At 45.9% G+C, this 16,000-nt stretch overlaps 1 protein-coding gene across 1 annotated transcript in view; it reads left to right on the forward strand.

Moving 5' to 3' along the window:
- Positions 1–1,522: 1,522 nt before the first annotated feature.
- Positions 1,523–16,000, forward strand: part of HIRA (histone cell cycle regulator) — a 34,296-nt gene continuing 19,818 nt past the window's right edge. The window contains exons 1-8 of the mRNA XM_077308898.1: positions 1,523–2,030; positions 6,739–6,801; positions 8,944–9,054; positions 10,256–10,346; positions 11,689–11,783; positions 13,976–14,071; positions 14,343–14,503; positions 15,767–15,934. Of these exons, the coding sequence (XP_077165013.1) occupies positions 1,994–2,030; positions 6,739–6,801; positions 8,944–9,054; positions 10,256–10,346; positions 11,689–11,783; positions 13,976–14,071; positions 14,343–14,503; positions 15,767–15,934 (822 nt within the window). The 5' untranslated portion in view covers positions 1,523–1,993. The remainder of the gene's footprint in view (positions 2,031–6,738; positions 6,802–8,943; positions 9,055–10,255; positions 10,347–11,688; positions 11,784–13,975; positions 14,072–14,342; positions 14,504–15,766; positions 15,935–16,000) is intronic.

Consider the following 16,000-nt stretch of genomic DNA (forward strand, 5'->3'; position numbering starts at 1 on the left):
TCTAGACTGGAGTGACAATGCATGAGAACTTTCTTGCCTCCCCTTTGCGATTTCTGTAGCTCCCCGAAATTTAACTTCAGGGTGGGGGGATCCAAAGGAACAGCCATGTGAAGGGAGGGAATTGTTTCCCTCCTCCGTAGGATGAAATTGATAGTGCATACAAACCATCCAGCCATAAGTCACTCTTTAGACTTTAAAAAATATATTCAGTGTGGCAGTCTTGCTTGAAATCAGTGGGACACACTTCCCATTACATGTATTTGTGTTGAACAAGTAAAGTTTACTTATTGTGCTGGAGCCAGAGTAAGGGTCTTTGGACATCTGTTCCTGGAAGCAAGATTCACAATGCTAGCCTATGTTCAGTGGGGTTTAAAAGGTAAAGGTAAAGGTATCCCCTGTGCAAGCACCGAGTCATGTCTGACCCTTGGGGTGACGCCCTCCAGCGTTTTCATGGCAGACTCAATACGGGGTGGTTTGCCAGTGCCTTCCCCAGTCATGACCGTTTACCCCCCAGCAGCAAGCTGGGTACTCATTTTACCGACCTCGGAAGGATGGAAGGCTGAGTCAACCTTGAGCCGGCTGCTGGGATCGAACTCCCAACCTCATGGGCAAAGCTTTCAGGCGGCTGCCTTACCACTCTGCGCCAGTGGGGTTTAACCTTAGGCAAATGCACAAATGATTGCAGCTTTAAACTAAACTAGAAAATCTGAGGTTTGAGTGCATATTTTGATTAACCTGCTGGAGTGGGATTTATGACGGCACCTTTATCCCCAGTAGCTTTTGGGTCATCTCAGTATTGGATTTGCACTCAATTAATTTGCATCACACTTCATCTTTTAAAAACGTCAGTCTATCAAGGGATGGAAAACCAGTGGCCCTTCCATCCCTTGACAGACTGACATTCTACCGGCCTTCCCCACCGCGAGGCCAAAACACAGGGCTACCTTACATGGTTGTTGTCTTCCTAACTAAACAATAATGCTCACAGATACTTGCTCTGAATGGCTCCTAAGACACAGGTGGCCAAACTGTGGCTCACCAGGTGTCCACGGACTACAATTTCCATGAGCCTTTGCCAACTGGCCATGCTGGCAGGGGCTTGTGGTAATTATGGCCCATGGACCTCTGGAGAGCCACAGTTTGGCCACCCCTGCATGAGGTGGCCAAACTGTCACTTGTCAGGTGTCCATGGACTACAATTCCCATGAGTCCTTGCCAACTGACCGTGCTGACATAGGCTGGTGGGAATTGTAACCCGCGGAACCTGGAGAACCACCGTTTGCCCCCCCTTGCCGTAGGGGTGGCCAAACTGTCACTCGCCAGGTGCCCACAGACTACAACTCCCAGGAGCCCTTGCCCACCGGCCCTGCTGGCGGAGGCTCACGGTCATCGTAGTCCGCGGGCCTCTGGAGAGCCGCACTTTGGCCGGGGCCCTGAGCAAGAGCCAGTTCCTGAGGCAGAAAGGGGAGCTTCGCCTGAGGGGATCCCGCCGCGGCCACCGCCGCCGCCTCTGCCGGGCTGGGCCCCGTCTCCTCCCCGCCCGCCCGCCCGCCCGCCTCCCTCCCTGGCCCGCTTGGGGCGTCGTCGCTGTTTCCCGCCGGGCCGCTTAGGTCGTTGCCCTCCGCTGACTTCCGGCGTTGCCGGGGAGCCGCCAGGAGCGGGGGATGCGGCCGGGAGGTGGGCGAAGGGGCGGCGGCGGCGGGGGGCTGACGGGCTGGCGCTGCCGTGAGGAGGCGAAGGCGACGGGAGCGGCCGGCGGGCCGAGGGGCGGAGAGCGGCGGCGGCGGCGGTAGTGCCGGGCGAGCGCAGCCCCAGCGGCGGAGCAGTCCAGGCCGCCGCCTGCCCGCCCCGACCCGCCCGGACCCGCGGCCGCTGCCAGCACGGAGGCCCAGGGAGCCGGGCGGCGGCGGCGGTGGCGGCGGCGGACGAGAGGAGGACAGGGAGGAGGAGGAGGAGGAAGAGGAGGCGGCGGCGGCGGCGGAGGAGGAGGAAAATGAAGCTCCTGAAGCCCACCTGGGTCAACCACAATGGTGAGCGGCTCTCCGAGCGGGGGCAGACAGAGGGCCTCCCTCCCGACGCCGACGCGGCTGGGTTTTTGGAGTTGGGGGGCTTCTCTGAAGCCGGGCTGCTGAGCATGTGCAGAGTGCGTCCCTGCCGACGGGGTCGCCGCTGTGCGTTAGGGGCTTCGAAGCATTTGGGCACGGCATCCTTCCTTGCAGCCGGGCTGCTGAGCATGTGCAGAGTGCGTCCCTCCCGATAGGGTCGTGGCTGTGCTTGGGGGGGCCTTGGAGATTGGGGGGGTCAGTGCCCTTCCTTGCAGCGCTTGCAGTGCCCTTCTTGTGCAGAGTGCGCCTTTAAACTTTCCACCAGGGCCAGCGGCATCTATGCTGGAGGAGTGTGGGACTGAAAGAGTTTGCAGTGCTTCGCCGGTGCGCCTCCTGGATGCTAGAAGCATGTGCAGAGTACACTCCGTGGGCTGGAGACTGACAGCATCCCGGCATACTTTGTGGTGCACATCTTAGCACCTCGAGGCATGTATCGAGTGCCCTTTGCTGGATGAATGGGATGGGCAGTGTGCTGCCTCCCATAGCCAGGGAACCATAGTTCATATGCCCAACATGGTGGAGAATATCATGTTTTTCAGTGCTTTGGGGTGTAGGCCAGGGGACCTCTAAGCATGCGCAAAGGACCTTTACCTCATTATTGAGGATCTACAGTGCATGAGTCCGCAAATGGTGAGTGGGATAGGGGTGCATAGAATCATAGAATCAGTCTGACTGACTGACATAGAATCATAGAATGATAGAGTTGGAAGGGACCTCATTGGTCATCTAGTCCAGCCCCCTGCACTATGCAGGACGCTCACATCCCAATCGCTCATCCACTGTAAGCTGCCACCCCCTTAAGCCTTTGCAGAATTATCCTTATTGGGGTGATTCAGGCTCAGATGACAGGCAAAGTGCTTTCCCCCCACTGAGTAGCTGGGAGTCATTCCTTGTCTACTGTTCAAGGAGGCAGGTTTGACTTTTGGTTGGGATGCCCAGGAGAAAGTTCTGTATGTGTTATTTTACATCAGGGACTCCTAGCTTTCTGGCACATGAGGGCCACATGAGTGTCCAGTGCCTAAAGAGGGCCACATCTTAAATCCAAATGTAACAAAATTATTAATCTACCTATTTAGGTTAAAAGTCATCATTCAGAGGTCAAGGGAGAAAAGTCAACTCAACACCATTCTTTTGGGAACAGTATTTTACCCTGGAGTCTGTTTATCGAGTTATACATCCTTACCTAGTCAGTGTGATTTTTGTGGCTGTTTTCTGTTAGCCAAGGCGTTAATATTCAAGTCAAGAGTTGTGACAGACCCCCTTAAAAGGTCATGGAAATGTTCATCTATAAGTCTTCATCTATACTCGGATTTCACAATTTTTGTCTTGGAAAACGTTTGTTTGAAAATGTATGTGCTCCCCAGGACTGTGAAATGTGTCTGCAGTCAGTTCATTTAGGTTGATGCACATAGGAGGTAGGCCAGAATAGAAATCGAATAGACTATTCCTTTTACAAATGCCTTTAAGATGATCACTGACTTGCAAGTCAATTAGTTCCATCCGGAAAAAAAGTTACTTGCATTTTCAGGTGATGCTCCAAATGGATTCTGAAACATTCTTATTCCCTAGACTAGACTAGATGGCCTATATGGCCCCTTTTCAACTCTATGATTCTGTGGTTAGATGGATTCTGAAACATTCTTATTTCCTTTTCATGCTTAGGGCAATCCATGAATCTGTTCTGGAATTCCACCTGCAATAGGCCCAGTGCTTTGGGGGCTTCCTTGATTGAGGCAGTCTGTCTCATGTCGGGTCTTCCTCTTTTCTAGCTGCTTTCAATTCTTCTTACCATTATTGTCTTTTCCAGTGACTCCTGCCTTCTTGTAAGATGACCACAGTACAATAGCCCAAATTTAGTAATTGTATCTTCTAGGGCAGGCTTTCTCAATGAGGGTGTCATGAAATCCTTAGGTTTCTTGACCCAGGAAGGGTTTCCCCGAATGGGTGAGAGTGAATTAATTTTTAATATATTTTTTAAAAAATGTAAAACATTTATCAAGTAATATGACCATATATGGTCATGTTGACCCGCTTCCCCCTCAAAAACAGCCAGTGATGGGCCTTGAGGGGGTGGGAAGGGGAGGAGCCCTGGGTGGGCATGTCCACAGCTCTGCTTCCCAACCATATTCTTTTGCTTAATTGCACCACTTCTGCGGTTTCTTGAAGCCTGAGAAATATTTCAGGGGTTTCTCAATAGTTAAATAAAATAAAGAACTGAGAAAGGCTGTTCTAAGGAGAGTTCAAGTTTGCTTTCATCTAGAACCCACTAATTTGTCTTTCTGGCTATCTGTGGCATCCGTAAAATTCTCCTCCAACATCGCCTTTCAAATGAACCAACTTTCTACTTGTCACTCCTCTTCATGGTCCAACTTTTGCATCTTACGGATTACCTTCCCCCCCTTCGCTTCTGAGAGCTACTGAATGTGCACTGTTCGTTCATTCAGAACACAATGATTCTAGTAAAGAAATAAGACAACAATGAGACTGCCTGTTAGATTTGGGTGGGTCCTGAAGGATCCCAAGCCTGAGGGTTGTATAGATCTCAGGATAGTTTTTGACCCCCTGCGATTCCAAGGCTGGGAAACCTCAGGAGTGTTTTTTTTTTCCTGAGCCGAAGGAAACAATTGCATTTGTGAGTCGCCCTGACATTTGGAATTCTTCCTGGATGATTGAAACAGGAAGATTAGAAAAGATGTTTCCTTTTATAAATCTGATGGAAGGAGAGCAAGAAAACATTGTTTTAGCCCTGATAAGCAACTGACAATTATGCACTCAGAATTCATTAGATCAAGGCTGGTTCACGTTCGTGAGGCTTTTCTTTTTACAAAATACCTTTTAGGCTTTTTCCAAAACACATTTTAGATGCATGAGAGCTGTTATGGCGCCTAGGCACATGAATAAGATCTGCATGTGAAATCACAAACATATGTGATTACATGAATCTTCAAAATCTTCAGAAATATACATATAGGATTTTATATGCGCAAATACACATATATACGTATACAAACAGCCTATTATGAGGGTATGTATTATATTTTAGTCTACCTGAATGGATCACAAAGCTTGGTAACTAAAAAGAGCCAGGGTTATGGAGAAAAGGCAGTTAGAGGAGCCTCAGAGGAGAGAGTCATTATGCAAGATTGAGGTTAAAGATGAACACTGTCAGAAAAAACACTCTGGGGACACGTCGGCCAGAAGTCAGGGCGACATGGCCTGGACAATTAGGGTTTTTTTTTTCTCTTGAAAATGACATAACCCAGATGAGACTTGCTGGTTGGAAGGGAATATGATGTGAGGTGACGGAGTTAACATCCAAGAATGGGTCTGTGATTATCTGATTAGATCCTGTCGATAGGTGGAGATGCTCAAAATCCTATAAAAAGGCCAGGTGCGAAAAGGCAGAATTATGGGAGATGGATCCGAGGATCATCTCTGGTCTATTTCCTATATTCTGTCCTTGCTTCCTTAGGTCCGTCAAAAAAGCATGCTTCTCAAGATAGGTGAGAAATAGAATCACATTGATGGGGATGCTAGTAGCCATGATGGCCATGTCCTTATGCTGGATTGAATCATTCACGACTCAGAACGCTTTTGTTTTTGTGATGCCACTCTTAAATAAAATGACGGCAAAACCATGTGACTGTTTTGAATGCCTAGACTTTAACGGCTTACCTTAGGTCGGATGATTGTACAACATTGCTGGATAACTTGCCTTTACATCTGATACAGATTTTCTGAAAATCTGCTCTGGCTGTTTGCATCTAAATAGAAAGAATGTGCATTTAGGACTTATACTTCAAATAAATTTTATAAAGCCATACCTAGATGGTCTTCTTGTTGAACTTCTCAGCAGTGCCTCTCATAGCAAGACTAAAGATCCCCTTTGTGTGAGTCATAGGCTTAGCCTGACTTAAAGTATATCTCTCTGCAGAGTTTAGCTTTGCATTGGCTGTGCAATCAGTTCTTTTAATTGTTGCAGAATTACCTTCAGGTCCTCAACTGACATAGCGGTGCACTGTTTGATGGCAAAAAGACTACCTGTAGAAATTAGATCAAACCAAAACTCCTGTTTTGTTACAGGCCAGCAATATATGTGAATGCTTATTAGGTTCCTTAGTCTTGTTGGCTGCATTGAATTGCACTGTGGAATCTGAGCTAGATCATGATGAGTAGCCATGTTGGTCGGTCTGTAGCAGTGGAAGAGAGGGAGGGTCCAGTGGACTAACAACATTTGGGGAGGGCAGGAACTTCCGTGAGTTGCTGCCACTATCTGAAGACGCAAGCAGACTTACAAAACCTCATATCTTACTGCAAACGTTGTCAATCTTTAAGGTTCTCCTGGACTCTGGCTCTTTTCCGCTGTGCTTTGAGTCTCAGTGAGAGGAGTGGACTGTAAATAGCATTTATTTTTATTTCAATGCTGACATGATGTTTTTTCCCCTCCCTGGAAGTAGCATCAGCCCCCAGCTGTGCTAGTTCGATTTCAGATGGTGTTTGGTGGCCTGAGACTCAAGAAGAAATTGTGAGCTCTAGCTAATGAAACGCACAGCTTCGTACGTCGTGAGGGGGTGGTTGAGCTCCCAGGACTCCATTTCTCTGACAAGACTCTTATTTCTCTTGCTGTTTCCAGGCAAGCCCATATTTTCAGTGGATATTCATCCTGACGGGACCAAGTTTGCAACCGGAGGTCAAGGTAAGTATGCTGCAGTGCTCAAAAAGAGGCATCTTTCCATGTTGATTCTTGGTTCCTTCTCTTGACATGTGATAATCAAAGTCCATCCATCCATCCATCCATTTTTAAATTTATATACCGCCACTCCCCAACAGGTCTCGCAGCGGTTAACATAATAAAACATTAAAATACAATAAAATCCCATAATGTACCTAGTTAAACAGTAAAACAGTAAGGACAACAACAGGTGGCAGTGGTCACATCCGCTAGACAATTCTAACCCCATCTTGTTCAGAGAGAGAGAAAGAGATGATAGTTTCAGTAGTTATTGTATCAAAATAAATAACATTAAGGGAAATACAAACCCAACCTGGAAAACAGCTGAGAGTCACAAATGTTTGAGGTAAAACCAAATATAGAAAAATAAGAACAGTTGATTCTTAGATCTCAAAAATGTTTAAACCACCCCCAAAATAATATCTTATCTAATGGGCAGACATTAAACATCTCAGTGTGTACACCACAAATGCCAACAAGTTCAGACCTAACATGTTTCGATCATACTGATTTTCACCAGAGGTCATTATATAGATACACACAGTTGTGTATAACAGTTTTTTTTAATTTACAATGGGGGATTAAAGAAGTAAGCAAATAATATTGTTAGTCTTTATATAATTGATCAAGGACAACAGGAAGATTAATTTCTCCTATTTGTGTCACCCATAGGTGTTTTCCCACCCCGTTGTAAATTGAAAAAAATGGTTATATACAACTGTGTGTATCTCTGTATTGACCACAGCTGAAGATCGGTATGGTCAAAATGCATTAAGTCTGAACTTTTGTTGTCTATCGTATCAGAACCTAATCTGATTGCTGGATAACCCTTTTAAAAACCAAACCGTGTTAATCTGTAGTGTATCTGATGGTACTTGTTGACAAGAATTTTACACTTGTTTTTTTTTTCTTCCAAAGCTTTTTATGGGATATGTTCTCTGGCACAAGTAAGAGGATTTTTGTTGTGCTGGCATTGGCTTGAATGCCTCCTGCCAGCCCTTGGGCAATAGTACCAGTGGCAGGATGTGAGCTGGGCTCTTGAAGGTATGCCTGGTACCAAGTCCACCAGCGGAGGTCCCCACCTGCACATGCAAGAACTGTGCACCTGCTCCCATAGCCTTACAGTGCTTCTTGTCCCTCCCCCCCCCCCATTCAATGTACTCACCTAAAATATTTCTAGCCTGGCTGTCCCAAGAATCAAGGTGACGTACACTATTTTTATTTATGTGGCAAGTTTTACATTAAGGTGCAGTTAAACGCTGGCAACAACAAGAGCTATCTGGCGTGAACATACAACTAGATAAGGTCAAAGATTTCACTATTATGGCCAGACTAACTAACCTTGTAAATAGAAGGCCGCTGGAAGAATTTAATGATAACTGTAATTTTTGTCTTAGGATTTGTTGATAAATAGAAGTATCATTTGAATTTGTCGTATTATAGTGATTGTTTTAATATAACAGATGTTGAGATGTCTAATAGAGGAAGATGCCGGGGAGCGATAATGTATACTTCAAAACTCTTTTCTTTCTTTCTTTTTCTGTATCATATTAAACATTTTAAAAAAGCTTTTAAAAAGATGCAGTTAAACACTATGATGGGGGCAGGAAGAGACCAGACTGCTCTGAGACCTCTGTGCCCTCCCCACACACAAACCTTGCCCTCCTGTAGCGGTTGGCATCTTAGCAGTAATCTCTGTGTTTGGCCCTTTTGATTCCAGAAAATCTGGTGCGTACAGGACTGTAAACTAGGTTGCCATCTTTGTTTCTGTTTTGTTACAACGCTTTCGCACCTGCTAAATAATGCAGTTTCAATCCACTTCAGCAGCCATATGTGAGTGGGTTTTGCGATTTCACACAGTAAAATCCCGTTGCAAAGCATGTTGGAAGAGGATTGACAGTGGGTTAGTTAGTCTGTGTGAAAGCTTTCAGGATTTGTTGAAGCCCCAGGGTAAATGTGCCCCGTAAATCTGAATAAAGTGCTGTCGAATGTCAGCAGGTTAACATAAAGGGTGTTCGTCTTTTCTTCGCATTGCATACGTTCCACATAGAAGTGCCAATGTTCTTCTTAAATAAACAGCATGTTGATTTTTTTCTTTATCCTTAGGGCAGGATTCTGGGAAGGTTGTGATTTGGAATATGGCTCCTGTCCTCAAAGAAGAAGATGAAAAAAACGAGAATATCCCCAAGATGCTTTGTCAGATGGACAATCATTTAGGTAGGGCGGGATGCAAACCCTTGAGGCTTCTTGTCAGTACAGACATGCTGCAGAGCAGGTTTCCTCAGCCAGGATTTTATGAAAGCCTGCGGTTTCTTGACACCCCTGGAAGGGTTTCCCAAGTGGTTGGGAGTTAATATATATATTTAAATTTGTTTAACATGTATCAAGTGACATGACCATATATGGTCATGCCCATCCACCCCTCCCAAACTGGCCAATGATGGGCCTGGAGGGGGTGGGAAGGGGAGGAGCTCTGGGTGGGCGTGTCCACAGCTATGTTTCCCAACCGTATTCTGCACGATCGCACCACTTCCGGTGGTTCTTGCAGCCTGAAGAATTTTTCAGGGGCCCGTCAATGTTTTAAAAGCTGAGAAAGGCCGGCATAGCAGATGGCAGAGTGGTGATGAAAAGTGCAGTTTAAAAATCTGGTGTGTCTGGCCCAACTACCGGCCTTGGCCTTCCACCAACTGCCAGCTGGAAAGAGGGGGAGGGATACCGCATGTCCTCCTTCCATTTGTCTGGCTGCATCTAGTTCCCATTTCTGTTGTTAGTCGCTTGGAGCTTTCGTTTATATATTTATTTGATTTGATTTATTACTCGCCACTCCCAGCAAGCTGGTTCGTGGCGAGTTACAAAAATGAGTCCTGCGATAAAATGATAAAGTACACCCCGTTCCACAAGTGCCTCAGAGGAGATGTACGTGGGGAGCCAGGTGTCATGGCTAAGCCAGGGAGGGGCCTCTCGCCTCAATTGCCCTGGCCTAGAACAAATGCCTGGAAGAAGAGCTCTGTCTTGCAGGCCCTGCGGAACAATGAAAGCTCCGTCAGGGTCTTCAGCTCTTCCAGCAGCTCATTCCACCAGGTCGGGGCCAGGCCTAAAAGGGCTCAGGCCCTAGTCGAGGCCTGGAGTACCTCTCATGGGCCAGGGACCGCCAAGAGTTTTGTCCCTGCAGAGCGCAAGACCCTGCAGGGGGCATAAGGCGATAGGCAGTCCCTCAGATATGTGGGGTCCAGACTGCGGATGGCCTTAAAACCTATCTCCAGAACCTTGAACCTAATCTGTTTTGAAAAGCAGAAGAGGAAAAAAGGACTGGTATATGTGTGTGTATTAACTAAATAATACCCCAGTTGTGCCTTGTGTGTTGAACTGCCTTTTCTAGCCACTTCCGGGCTATTTTGCACGCTTCTTTTCATTTCAGCTTGCGTGAACTGTGTGCGCTGGTCAAACAATGGGCTTTATCTGGCTTCCGGGGGAGATGACAAGCTGATCATGGTTTGGACGAGAGCCACGTAAGCATTTCCCCCTTCTTGTACTGAATTTAGGACCTACCTGTTCTTGAGCCTTATTTATTGGTGGTGCTGCGTAAATGCTTGTTGAATATGAAAAAAAGAGCTGTGGATATATAGCTTATTCAAGGCACATTTTAACAACTTGCCTGAATTTCTGGTTGCTCTTTGGGTACACAGGTTGGTCTACAACGTGTTCGAAACCAAATTAAGTAATGTTTAAAAAACGAAGTTGGAACCATGCCCAACAGTGCTTTGGCCCTGAAGAACTTGGTCCAACAATTTTAAAGGTGGCTTTGGGGCTTTATCGATGGTTAAAATAGCTCATCATGAAAATCAGCAATAAATAGCAGATTAAAAAAATTCCTCTGAAAACAAGTCCATAATGAGAAAAGCCAGGACCGGACTGACTATATCAACCAGGGCATCAGAAGACTAAATATATCAGCATCTTGTAGGGATGCCAGTGTGACCTAGGGATTCCCTGGAATTATAGCTCATCTCCAGATTAAGGAGCTCAGTTTCTCTGAAGAAAATGACCGCTTTGGAGGGGGGGACTCTGTGGCATTATACTCTACTGAGGTCTCTCCCTGCTTCAAACCTGCCTACTTCCAGCTCCACCCCCAAAGTCTCCAGGTGTTTCACAACTCAGGGCTGGCAACCCTAATTCCAAGGATGAGAGAGGCATTAGATACTAACCCAATCTCTTAGAGAAAAGATTAGCGCTCATCTGGCAGCCAAAGCCAAGCAAACCAGTTAGAGAGATGCTTGTGGCTTGGCAAATATCCACGTCGTGGGTTTCTGCAGCAGAAGGAATTGCTTTGGAGGAACAGTTCTACAAATTTAGACTTCAATGCTCTCTGTGCGTGAAGGGCAGAAAGGGGTGATGAAAGGACGGTTGCTGTGGCCCAGTCCGCTCGGTTTCATGCCTACCATATTTCAGACCCACACTGCTACCACTTGGGAATGGCCAAGGATTTTAATGGCAGCAGCATCTGGATGTGCTCAGTCGGAATCAGGAGGAGAACAATCTTTGGCCTTTCTAGTAATGTAGGTATTGGAAGAAGCAAAAGTGGATCTCCGCCTTTGGCTTTTTTCTGCCATAGGAGGTGCCGTAAAGTTTTGTCATTCTCTAGATTCAGAGAGCAGGTGGGAGGACAGGGTGCAAAGATTATGGAATACAAGCGTTGAGAAATGCCACTGACCCTGATTAATCCTTGTGTGTTTGTGAGGGTGGGCAGGTATGTGTTGACTTCATGTTATTGCTGAAATTGACTTCATGTCATTTGGTGTTCTGCCCTACTGTAAGACTGTTACCAGTAACTTGTACCCCTGTTTCAAATAGATACATTGGACCTAGCACAGTGTTTGGATCCAGTAGTAAACTTGCAAATGTAGAACAGTGGAGGTGCGTCTCACTTCTTAGAAGCCATTCTGGCGGTGAGTATTCCCCTCCCCCCCTGCCCAACCCTCACCAATTATCTGATTTCCCCAGTGCATTTCTGAAGATGGCACCCATCCAGTCGACATTTACCCCGGGCTTTCTTGGCTGGTTCAGGTGGATGTGGTTAATATGGGTGTGTGTGGAACCCAATGAAATCATGTGGCTGGCATTGTTTCTCAACACACTTTTTCAACCCGGTTAATTAAGCGTTCGTTTACGCCAAGCAAACCTCAAGAGCCGAACCCCACTAACTCACTGGATTAGTCACGAAATCTACAGCTTTCAAATAAATGTTAAGCAGGTGACATTTGCTGACCATTTGGCTTGCGTGTTGCACCAATTTCTGAAAATTGCTTGCTGAATAGTTGATAGCCGTCTCTTGTTAGCCAACACAATCATAGCAGCGTGATCCAGTTGATGGAATTCATAAGTTACGAATTTCTTGCTGGGTCTTTTTGGTTGCGTTAAATGCAGACTTGGAGGTAGCAAGCGTGATGAGTACCAGGGAATTTAAAACTCTCCCCCTTCCTTGGTTCTTGGGTATTAGACCTATATAGAACTGTCCTGCTGTATTTTGCATCCCTAGCCCCTCCAGTCCACTGAATCAACTGCATTGGTGGCTGGGAGATTTTTTTAGCTGTACCACCATCTTGCTCTTGTCCTGCTGTTTTTGTTGTTCATTTGTATTTCATTTTATTGGGGTATTATTTTGGGATTTTATTGCTATAGATTGTAATGGAATTACCTTTTTATATATGCTGTAAACCACCGCGAGCCAGTTCGCCGGGAGCGACGGTCTAGAAATCAAATTATAAATAAATAAGCAAGACAATTTAGGAAGCTTACCTAGTCTATTGCTTGGGGTTGAGTGGGGTACACACCTCCAGCTCCGCTTGTGCTGTTCAGGGGGAACCTAATCCATAGGTCATGTAGCTTGTCTGCACAAGAGCTAAGTAGAACTAAAGTAGACTTTATAACCAGATATGGAAAAAGACTGTGAGGCATATGAGGCACAGTTTTGTTGGCGTATCTGTTGTGTAGTTCATGCCATAAGCTCAAGACAGAGCTGTTCTCTGCCTGTGGTTGAGGCTGGGGACAGTACTGGAAATCTGGCCTCTCTGCTCAAAGTATCAGTCTGCTCAGAACATGAGCTAACCTGTTGACCCTCTTACCATCCCTATAGAATCATAGAGTTGGAAGGGACCTCCAGGGTCATCTAGTCCAACCCTCCTGCACTATGCAGGACACTCACACCTACCTGCCCACCCCCAGTGACCCCAATTTCATGCCTGTGTCTGACTTTTTTCAGTTCTGGTATATTAAAAGTGCATGACCAGACAGAATTTTCTGGTCTCCCTGGGTTGTGGAGAAGCTCTTAAGATGTATTTTTATGTATCTAGTAATAGCGCTGAAGAAATCAATATGAGCCTAATAGGGATGTTTCATTGGAGGGGTCTGGAATGAAGCAAATTTTAAAAAATCATTTTATAGATTACATCTTAGATGTGAACCAGTACTTTTCCAGTTGTTTGGTGGCATCATCTTAGAGGGTTATTTTCTTCTGTGTATTGGAAATGTCTGTTTGTTTAAAATTATTAACCCACTTTAAGTTTCTTTTTTTAAAACTCAATTTAAAAACTCTTCCCGCTGTTAATGGCCGTGTGCGGATGAGTAAAATGACAGAATCGTAAAGCGGATTGATAGCTTCTCCTGCAGTTGAACAAGAGGTCCTTGAATTTATGTAACACATAAAAATCTGTTCTCCGGAATGAGAGAGATGCAAATTTCACCAAATAAGTTAATTCATAGAATGAGCGAATATTTACTTTCTATACCGCCCCTCCCCATATGGGCTCGGCGCAGTTCATAGCAATAAAACACATTCAATAAAATCAACTACAATAATAAAATGACAATTAAATACAATTTAAAAAACCCCACCCCACCTCCGTCATACCCTTCACCAGCTACCCCAGACTGGAATTGACATCCAATAAAAATGACAAGTATCAAGAGCCAAGGAGGAGGAGGTGGAGTTTCATTCAGTCTGCTTCAGTAGCGGGGATTTAGCTGTGCATTTCCGTTTGGACGGTGGAACTCAAAGATCTCTGCACTGTAACGCCAATGGGCGAAGGAGTCTCTGTTTCTACAGAAACGTCTCTTACAGAAGGCGTTTGTGTTTCGTTAGATGTTATGGACGTGGCATGGTCTCCTCACGATGCTTGGCTGGCCTCTTGCAGTGTGGACAATACCGTGGTCATCTGGAACGCCGTCAAATTTCCAGGTACAGGTGCTTTGAAACTCTTTGTGGTAGTGAAAAGTAGGGTGTAAAAGCCAACCTTCCCATCTTCTTTTCCAGATTATTCTTTTGTTCCTCCTAGTTGCATTTATGCACGAATTGCCCCCCCCCCCACACTAGTCGTTTATCCTGAGATGTTTTCAGATTTCATTGATTTCCTTCAGACGACCTTGTGAGCTTCTCACAGATGGCTCTAATTCAAACAACTTCTGAGAAGAACTAAACATCCGCTCTGTAATCTCTTTGCTGCATGCAGAAATCCTGGCCACTCTGAAGGGCCACTCGGGCTTAGTTAAGGGGCTTACCTGGGACCCCGTTGGGAAATACATTGCATCACAGGCGGACGACAGGAGCTTGAAGGTGTGGCGGACTATGGACTGGCAGCTAGAAACCAGCATTACCAAGCCGTTTGATGAGGTATGTGTTCTGTCACAGGGCTCTTTGGAGGAACAGGAGATCCGACTGTGTTAATAATCTCAGCAAGACCTCCTGGCTGAACAGACTGGGAAGGATAATTGCTTGCTTAAACTCACCTGCAATTCTTTGGAGGTGGCTGTTGACTGCAAGAAAGAGCCCCAAGCCGATTATTCCTGTTACAGTGCGAAGCCCGAAAGCAGCATAACAAACAGGGGTGCAGTAAAATCAATCCTTTGAAACTGTCTTTTTTAATACTTGACATTTTTTGTAAGACCCAAGAGTTCAGGAGCAGCTTAAAGACTAAGTAAATTTGTGGCAGGGTGCGAGCTTTCGTGAGATGGAGGCAAAGGTGGTAGCAGCTTGACTGCTCCGTTTTCAAGTTAAGGATTTGTATTTGTTTGTTTGTTAGATTTTTATACCACCCTCCCATATGGCTCAGGCCTGTTCATAGAAAACATTGCAGGGATAATGCATAGAACAGTCTAAACGTATAACACAGTCATAAATAACATATCTACAATAATCTAACAATGGCTTCAAACAGAAAGATAACTTAGACAAAACCCCCACAGAGGACAGGCTGCTTCAGGTCATGGAGGGGGTGTCTGTGGAGGGGCCCAGTGAATGTTTTGGGTCAGTCACACTCAAGCAAATGCCTGGTGAAGGAGCTCCCTGCAGAATTGTGGGAATTCAGACAGGGTTCGTTTTAGGTTTTATGTTTAGAATGCCTGGAAAACTTCCCAAACTATGGGGGAATGACAGAACTTGACATCAGACCAGTCCCCCGTTTATAATTATTCCTTGGCTGTGGAGCTCAGGCCACAGGGAGGGGCGTGACAGAACCAGAAGGTCTCCTGGGACTTGCAGGCTTGCGTGAAAGACCCTGTGGGACTCAGAACCTCGATCTTTAAAAAAATCTCCATGCTTTTGCTCATGCGCAGGATTTTTTATGCTCACTGACATTCCTCTCAGTGCACTGCGGCTTTAAAATCTGATAGTTCATGCAGTTGCTTTAAAACTTTATAACATTTGCAAATTGCTACCGACGTGAAGCCTTGGAGGCAAAGTTGTTGCCAGATGACCTTCTGTTGTACAGGTAAGGGAGGCCTCAGGTGACATCAGTCCCCTCTCCATGTAAAAAACGTGTTGACAAGTGTTGAAGATCATTGATATTAATCATTTGCTTGCAACCTTTTTCGTATTTGCAAACTCCGAGAAACATGTCCCATGTCTGATTCCTTATGTGGCCCCGTTTCATTCCAGTGTGGTGGAACCACGCATGTTTTACGCCTCAGCTGGTCACCTGATGGGCATTATTTAGTCTCTGCTCATGCCATGAATAATTCCGGACCCACAGCACAGATCATTGAGAGAGATGGGTGGAAAACCAACATGGATTTTGTCGGCCATCGCAAAGCGGTGACCGTGGTGGTAAGTGGCTCTCCTTCTAAGACATGACCAGTAGTGAAGCCGTGAGCCAAAGAACAAACTTTTGAG

Source organism: Paroedura picta, chromosome 13 (assembly GCF_049243985.1).
Source record: "Paroedura picta isolate Pp20150507F chromosome 13, Ppicta_v3.0, whole genome shotgun sequence".
Lineage (NCBI taxonomy): Eukaryota > Metazoa > Chordata > Lepidosauria > Squamata > Gekkonidae > Paroedura > Paroedura picta.